At 38.0% G+C, this 9,150-nt stretch overlaps 1 protein-coding gene and 1 pseudogene across 1 annotated transcript; both read right to left on the bottom strand.

The window, feature by feature from the left end:
- Positions 1–71: 71 nt before the first annotated feature.
- On the bottom strand, positions 72–2,805 carry LOC132316688 (receptor-like protein kinase FERONIA; annotated as a pseudogene).
- Positions 2,806–3,163: 358 nt separating this feature from the next.
- Positions 3,164–8,846, bottom strand: LOC132267155 (receptor-like protein kinase FERONIA). Its single transcript, XM_059768232.1, has 2 exons — positions 4,685–8,846; positions 3,164–3,492 (listed from the first exon to the last, which is right to left on the bottom strand). The coding sequence occupies exon 1, from the start codon at positions 8,545–8,547 to the stop codon at positions 4,699–4,701; it is 3,849 nt and encodes a 1,282-aa protein (XP_059624215.1). The 5' UTR covers positions 8,548–8,846; the 3' UTR covers positions 3,164–3,492; positions 4,685–4,698.
- Positions 8,847–9,150: the final 304 nt, after the last annotated feature.

The following is a 9,150-nucleotide window of genomic DNA, read 5'->3' as shown; positions in this document are numbered from 1 at the left end:
AAACAATGAGGTGAGATTTGCTCCTTCACACTGGGATCAACTAGCTGATCAATTGTTCCTTTTCGAATGCATTATCGGACCCATATTGCTAGACTATGTTGCTCCTCCTCGAGTGTTAAATCCACAGCCTTTCTCCCACACAACGCTTCGAACAACACCACACCAAACGCATATACGTCTGTTCTCTTAGATATTCTTTAAGTCATGAAATATTCTGGATCCATATACCTGAATGTGCCTTTAATGTTAGTGCTAATGTGTGTGCACTGGGACTACAACTTGGGCGGGCAAACCCAGCCCAACCCAAGCCCAGCCTAGAAATTTTGAAATTGAGGCTTATATTCACAAATCGGGTTCATGTTCGGGTTGGGTTTTGTCAAAATTCGAACACATTCGGGTTGGGCTCGGGCTCAACCCGAAACCCATTTTATTTATTTATTTATTTATTTATTTCTCTCTCCTATTTTTCTTTCTCTTTCTCTTTCTCTTTCCGTAGTACGACACAGCTTCGATGTAGAGGAGAACCAAACAATTCTCCATCGTATCTTCGTCGCTCGCCATGGCCATGGGAGTCTCTTCTTCTTCTGTTCTTGATCTGAGAGGGATTCATGGTGATTAAATTGTACTTGATCTGAGAGGGATTCATGCAGAAATTGTGCTCCTCGATCTTCACAAACTGTGGCTGATATGCTTTCTGGGCATCTCCAAGAATCGCTTTCGTCTCCGAGAATTGGAAGCAATTCATCGCCGACGACGGCGACGAAGACGACGAGCAGTTGAATCTGAAATTGTACTCCTCGATCTTCACAATGTTGTTTTGATTCTAGCAGACAGATAGATAAATTGAAATATATGGGTTTTGAACTTCTGATTCTTGTTGATTTTGTAGTTGCGTAGAGAGAGAGAGAGAGCAATTTTAGAGTTAGAGAATGAGAATAGAGATGGAGGCGATTGGGGGAGGCTGAAATGATTTGCCCTAAAAATATATATATATTTAATAATAATATAATTAAATATATATCATATACACATATATATATAAATTTTCGAAAAAAAAAAAAAAAAATTAACCTGTCAACCCGACTCAACCCGCCCGAAAATATTCGATCCAGATTATGACCCAACCCATATTAAGTACAATTCGGGTTGGCCCAACCCAACCCGATTCGGGTTGAGGTTAGGTTCGGGTTGGACTGAGTTGGGCCAGCCCAACTTACAGCCCTAGTGTGCACGATCCAGTATCCATTTTCGACAACCCAAATCAGAAATCTTAGGAACCCAATTTTCATCCAACAGAATATTTGAGCTCTTCACATCACGATGTATGATTCCATTATGGTCACCACAACTCGTATGTAGGAAGTCCAACCCACGTGCAACACCAAGACAAATACTGAGTCGTCGTTCCCAAGAAAGAGGAGAGTTATCACTGCCATTTCTACTGGCTTTGTGAAGATGGTCAGCAAGGGTCCCATTGGTCATGTACTCATAGACCAGGATCATCTCTTGACAATCATCACAATAGCCAATCAAAGGGACGAGATGATAGTGCTGAAGCTTGGACAGGGCGTCGATCTCAGCCCAAAACTCATGAGCCCCTTGTTTGGAATGCGAATTCAACCGCTTTATAGCAACATATCTAGTCCTATCAATGAGCCCTTTGTACACATTTAGAACCTAAAACACATCGTCTACATGACTTATCAACCAGAAAATCACTTCAGTGGAGACAAGCAAATACACATAACATTTTTTTGTTGAATCAAAACAATAAATAATTAAATTTAAATATTGGTTAATAATATTTTCAATCTTTACATTTCTAATTATCCTCAAATTAACTACTTTTCAACTTTTTAAATTGTTGCTTGACTATAGTATTATCGATGCTATTAAATGTTTTACTCAAACAATCTATTGATATAACATCTTACCCTCTTTGTTTTCCCAAAACTTAAAAATCTTATTTTGCATACCGGCTTATGTTGAGAAATCTACTGAAAATAATAATAATAATAATAATAATAATAATTTTGTAATTCTTCAACTTTGTGCCTCTTCTTTTTGGTAAGACTTGGAAAAGTAAAAGAAAGAAAGTTGCCGTGGGCTATGGAAATGAGGGGCAAAAAAAATAAATAAATAATTAGTAGAAGAAAGTGTTGAAAGCTAAACATTTTTACACGTGTGCTTCGTCAGTGAAGCTCCCACCACTTTTTGACGTCTATAGAAGATACAGTAGTCCATTTTTTTCCATGATACTTTGTGCAGCAATTTTATTACATTTATTTTAAAATTTTACCATTAAATTTCATTATTATAATAGTATAATTTTACGGTCAAAGTTTATCGATGTGAAATATAAATTTGTAAATTGATAAATTTTGGTACCAAAACTTGTTCGATCGAATTGTAATTTTTATTTTACTTTGTGGATGCCGGAAGAGGAATAATAAGTACAACAAGTATGCGTTAAACTTTTATTCGTATAAGAAGATCATACGGAGTATTAGAGAAGGTATCTTGGTGAGGATACTTTGAGTTACATTTTTTATAGAACTTGCCTTAAGAAAAATGTGAGTGAAATTGAAGGTTTCCAAGTTGTTGGTCTGAAATTACACAGATTTCACACTCTGCCAAAAATGGACCGGTCCAACTTTTCTGGACCAGTCTAAGTTCCCTGGCAAATTGGTCGTGGAAACTTTTTGCCACAAATGTACTGGCCCACTTTTTTGGACCGGTCAATCTAGCAGGAGAAGCAATACATAATTCACATAATATTTTTCTGCCAAAAATGAACTGGTCCATTTTTCCTGGACCAGTCCAAGTGCCTTGGAATTAAAATAAAAATTATCATTATATTCTAATTTGGATTCCTTTTGGATTAGATTTTTGGGAGTTATTTTTGCACAAATTAAAATTTGTTTTCAAGTACTTTTAAAATAAGCAAAAATTGTATAAAAGAGTAAGTAAAACTTATTCAGTCCCCTCTAGGTTTCTAATTTATACTACCTCTGTCAAGAAAAGATGTCCTGTTTGGAGAACCGTGATTCACAAATGAAAATGAGTCACGGTGTGAGTCACAGTTCTCAAATCTTATAATCTTCCTAAAATGCCAAAGAATCTTGGATTATAGAATTTTTAGAATTTTAGCTTACCATTAGTCTTAGGAAACGATGAAAGTATGTTTAAATTGTCTCACATCAAATATAATTCAAAATGCAGGAAACCATTAATACATATGCTATGTGTAAACAAGTTTCAGATACACAAACTTATATGATACCAAATTAATTGTAGCGAAAGCAATCGCAACACCTAACAGCAGCCGACGATGGCCATTATTGAATTTAGAATGGTGAATGCAGCAGATACTGATCAGCCGACGATGCTCTCGCCTGGCTTCACTCTAACTGCCACAAGAGAGTTGTGCAGCATGGACAGACTTCCTGCATCTCTTCTATATATATATCTATCTCTTCAAGACAAACTTCTCTGCATTTCAACACCAACAAAAATGCAAGGATCAAAATGCAGGTAATGAATCAAATTTAGATTGAAGAAGTATTGACTCACTTGCGAAAAGTAATGAAATTCAACATGCATGTTTATCATCACTCGACTCAAATGTGTTTAAAATATTGAATTTGATTCATGTAAATGTGTATAACTTCTGACCATTGTTTTTTACCTTTTGTAACTTAATCCTTTTCTTAAGTGGGAAGAAATAATGTCAAAATAGACATCTAAACATGATATTTAAGTCAAATGATTAATTACAATGACACTTTCTTGGTCAAATGGAGAAGCCTTGTGAAAAAAATTACTAGCATATATGCTACAAACGGTTCCTCTGTTTTTTACTTATACCTGAACATCACTATTTGATGGTGTCATGCAACTTTTGACATGTTAAATGACTTTAGTATCATTTATTTTGTATTATTGGCTAAAAAGTTATCTTACATATAAAATGACTTAACTACCCCGTTTCAATCAATTTTCACTGACCAAGCCAAGTCCACTAATTCATGTAACAGGTATGTGAATGATGTGTTAAAGTTTTTTGTCAAAGCCAAAAAAAAAAAAAAAAAAAAAAAGATACTTTTCATGATAACAATGATTGCTATAATATATACTACGTGTATGTATATATATGTAACTTGCATTCATAAGATAAAGTAAATAAAAAATAAAAAAATTTCTTACATCATAAGCAAATCAATACCCAATGAGGACATCTAAAATGTGAAAATCCATTTTTAGAAAGAAACTTGTATTTTGGGACATTCCAAAAACTAAAAGATAACTAAGAATTTTGGGAGCATTTTTGTCTTTTTAAATTTTTGATATTTTTATTATTAAAAGGTATTACAAAATATGGGTAAAAATAACATTTCACACCATTTTAACGAAAAACTGACATGAGGTGGGAGTGATGATTATTTTCAAAAGTAATCTCCAAAATTTGACCCAAGAGTGTCAATGAAATTAATTCAAAATTAAAAAGACTAGACATGTTGAAAAATACTCCAATTTGCAACGTTTGAAAGTTTTATTTTGGCACTTGTGTAAGCACCGAGTGTAACTTCAACTAAATTTTGTTACCACTTCTCTAAACAGCATATAATTAATGTTTGCAGGTCCAAGAGAAACAAACAAAGCTGAGTAAAACCAAAAACTGTACCTCAAACCATCAGATTATTTGGCATCATCATCAATATTCAATTGTGAGAACACTTCACTGCCATTTGTGGATTCTTCACTTGTGATGCTGCTTTGAGAAGGAAACCGCTGGAAAAGAGGAAATGGCAACACCCCTGAAGCATCATCTATTGTGCTGTCCTCGTGGGGCTCTCCGAATGTTGCAGTTTGTTGAAGCTGCAGTGCATATTCTAAATCCCACAATACTACATCCATAGTGGGCCTGTAAGCACCATAGTCTTTCAAGCACTTCTCTGCTGTTTCACCAAATTTTTTCAATGAGTTGGGATTGATTTTACCGACAAGCTTTGGATCAATGATTTTTTCAAGCTGCCCCTTCATTTGCCAAGACATCCCCCATTGGGCCAAGTTTACCTGATCCCGTGTTAACGAGTTATTAATGGCTGGCCTTGCACAAAGCACTTCAAGAAGAACCACCCCAAAGGAATACACATCCGATTTCGGTGTCAACTGTTGACTTATATAATATTCGGGATCAAGATAACCAAAGGCGCCTTTTACAATGGTGCTGACATGTGTTTGATCAAGAGGAGCATAACGGGAAAGACTGAAATCAGCAACTTTAGCTACATAATCTTCATCAAGCAAGATGTTTGTGGACTTAACGTCACCGTGAATAATTGCCCCCTCTGCACCAGTATGAAGGTAATCAAGACCCTTGGCTGCACCAATGCAAATTTCAAGCCTCCTAATCCAGGGCAATTCAGATCCTAAGTCATCATTAATATTGTTGTATAGGTGATCTCTCAAACTCCCTTTCTCCATGAATTCATAAACTAGTATCATCTCAGACCCTTCATCACAGTACCCGATCAAGGAAACAAGATGGCAATGGCGGACTTTGGACGATACCATGATCTCCGTTTGGAATTCTGAAAATCCCTGAGGGTGGCCTCGAAGACTTCGTATGACAGCAACTTTCATACCATTCCTAAGAGTTCCTTTATAGATTTTCCCATACCTATTCTCTCCAATCATCACCTTGGTGCTGAAATTATTTGTTGCATAGCCTATTTCAGCAAACGGTACCTTAAATACTCCAATCTCTTTCAGTGAAAAGACACCACAATATACTTCTAGCGGTGGATAAGCTTTGGTCTTCGAAGATCTATGGAACGGCCAAAGTGAGCCCAACCACCATCGGTGATTAAAAGCAAAATCTTTCTTTTTCCCAACTTTCATATTTTTCTTTGTTCCAGGTGAAATACTCTCCAACACCCTGCTTCCATTTTTTACAACCACATGAGGAGAATCCTCCGATGTAATACTCAATTCAACATGCTCGTTGGAAGCTCTACCAGCATCAATTACCTCCTGCTCTGTGTAAGAGTCGGCCCTGCCTTGCAATTCCAATGTAATACTCGATTCAACACGCTCGTCGGAAGCTCTACCAACATCAATAACCTCTTGCTCTGTGCAAGAGTCGGCCCTCCCTTGCAATTCCAATATAATTGAATGGAGTCTCACCACTATTTCTGCCATTGTAGGCCTTTCATTTGGTTGATCATGCAAGCATTTGTTGGCAATTTCCACAAACCTTCTTAAACAATGAGGTGAGATTTGCTCCATCACACTGGGATCAACGAGCAGATCAATTGTTCCTTTTCGAATGCATTGCCGGACCCATACTGATAGACTATGCTGCTCCTCCTCGAGTGTTAAATCCACAGCCTTCCTCCCGCACAACGCTTCGAACAATACCACACCAAATGCATATACGTCTGATTTCTTAGATAGTCTTTGAGCCATGAAATATTCTGGATCCAAATACCCGAATGTGCCTTTAACATTGGTGCTAATGTGCGTGCGCGATACGGTTCCAGTATCCATTTTCGACAACCCAAAATCAGAAATCTTAGCAACCCAATTTTCATCCAACAGAATGTTTGAGCTCTTCACATCACGATGTATGATTCCTTTGTGGGCACCTCTACCCGTATGGAGGAAGTCCAACCCACGTGCAGCACCAATACAAATATTGAGTCGTTGTTCCCAAGAAAGAGTAGAGTTATCACGGCCATTTCTACTCCCTTTGTGAAGATGGTCAGCAAGGGTCCCATTGGCCATGTACTCATAGACCAGGATCATCTCCTGACAATCATCACAATAGCCAATCAAAGGGACGAGATGATCGTGTCGAAGCTTGGAAAGGGTGTCGATCTCAGCCCAAAACTCTTGAGCCCCTTGCTTGGATTGCGAATTCAACCGCTTTATAGCAACACACCTGGTCCGGTCAATGAACCCTTTGTACACATTACCAAATCCACCTCTACCAATGACTCGTTCAACATCAAAGTTGTTGGTGGCCAACAGGATCTCAACAACTGAGAAGCGTCTGTGCAACTCCTCCTCATCCAATGATGATAAGATGTTTATTTTGCTAGAGTTTGATTCCAGACGATTTAAATGGTAAACAATGAAATTCAATAGAGTGAGTGCAAGAATTATAGCTGTTGCAGTTGAATTTATACTGCCAAAAGCTAAAACTATTTTTCGGAGTGTTGGAGTCCCTGATTTCGGAACATGTGATGTGAAAACAGGATTTACGCCTGCAAGATTATTGTCAAGATTGCTCAACTTAAATACTTCTACACCTTTTAGGATTGCATCAATGTTTCTGGTGTTTGACTCATACTTGAGCAGCAAAGCTATGATTAGATCACGCCTACCCTCCATCCGGTCTCCTTCCATCGTGGCCACATAGTCCTTGTACACTGCAACCCCATTTCCACCACTCCATTTGATCACATTTGCATCAGTCTCAACGATCTTGTTGTTTATCATAAGATCAAACTGTTTTTCGCTGCTAGTAATCATGGGTTCAAGCTCACAAAAATGGAGCCTAACCAGATATCTGAATCCCAAATCAATTGGTAATTTCCATGATAAGTTGTAAACTTGGTTCGTTGGTTGATTCGAAATTATTGACCAAGTTGTTTGATAAACTTTATTCGGCGCGGCATATGTGGGTATGTTTGTGTATGTGATCATATTGCGGGTACTAACTCGTAAAAGACTTGATTGTAACAAGTAATTCTTGTCATCAAACCACATACGAAACATGCCCAAATCTTCTACCGGCAGAATGGATCTCCCTCCAACATTTAAGCGGTAAACTGTCTCTAGTGCAGTGCCGTTATCAATACTGTATGGAAAAAACTTGTTGCCAACCACATGAGGGCCAAAATCACCATCCAGCGTGTAATAAAGACCAGCGGGCATGGAAACGATCTCAATTCCGTTGACAAAAGCATAAACATCATCACTTGCACTACTTTTAGATGGAGAGAATACTATGCTGAATACTTCATTTTTTTCAATGTTGACACAAAATTCTTTTGCAAAATGTCTTACACCCAAAACATCAGCAGTAAGGGAAGCACTAAAGTTGCTAAGGAGGGTGTACGGACCTGCTTTAACAGTGAAAAGGGCCTTGGATCTTTCAAAACCAGAGTATAAAGCTGGAAAGAAGTGCAGGCGAATGAATTTTTGACCAGGACTGAGTTGAAATGTGTATTTGAATTGAGCTCGAGAGATACGAGCGGTCATGTAGGGAACAGGATCCGCAAAAAGTGATTGGTGGACAGTAGTTGATGAGCTTACTGATTTCCCTTTTGCTTCCTCTTGTGAAATAAATTTCGAACCCATATCTCCGATCCATTCCCGGCCATCAAAAGCAGACAAATTACCAGTGGAACCGCAGTTAATGGCGATGTCATCTGTTGGGTAATATTGGACAGAGACAGGCCAGTCACCGGCTCCGGTAAATAAAAGATGGTGGACGACATACACGGTGCTGATGATTCTAAGATAAGAATGGTACATGATTTTTTTTTGGTGCCGTGAACAGAATCAAAGAGATTTTATCTCTCACAGCTAAGGGAAAGGAGAGAAAGAGCAGCCCAACTATTGTTAAAGTTCCATCGAGAATGGGTGGGCCAGAAAGTAGAAGATAAAAAGACTCGTATAAAGACTATGGCTGATTTTCCGCCAACATTGAAACTTTATTGATCACTGCTATTGCCATGGAAGATTGTGCGCGCGCGTATATTATGAGTAGAATAATGAAAGTGTGGTAGGTTGGGTGCTGCCGGCCATCAAATAATTGGTATAATATATATAACGATTAGAATGATAAAAAAAGTGCAAAGTTCGTTATTGCCATGAATTATTAGCCAATTTTCCTTCGTCGTCGCTCGGAGTCACCTCGGCCGAGTTGTCTTGATGGTTTTGGCGTGAGTTGAGTTGTGTGGGTTGGGATGGGCGTGTGTGTGCACGTATTCATGGTACATAACATCCATTCGAGGCATTGCATCTTTAATTTATTCGGTTTATTAAGCTTATGACAACACCATTATTTGCCCTTAGCGTGAAAATGAAAGTTAGAGCATGTACCAAGTGTGAGAATAGGAACACATTCAAAAAGTA

Source organism: Cornus florida, unplaced genomic scaffold (genome assembly GCF_030987335.1).
Source record: "Cornus florida cultivar Cherokee Brave unplaced genomic scaffold, ASM3098733v1 CherokeeBrave_3.0.0_Hap2_Chr07, whole genome shotgun sequence".
Classification (NCBI taxonomy): Eukaryota; Viridiplantae; Streptophyta; class Magnoliopsida; order Cornales; family Cornaceae; genus Cornus; species Cornus florida.
The sequence above is the reverse complement of the archived record's forward strand: the minus strand, read 5'-3'. Positions and strand labels throughout refer to the sequence as shown.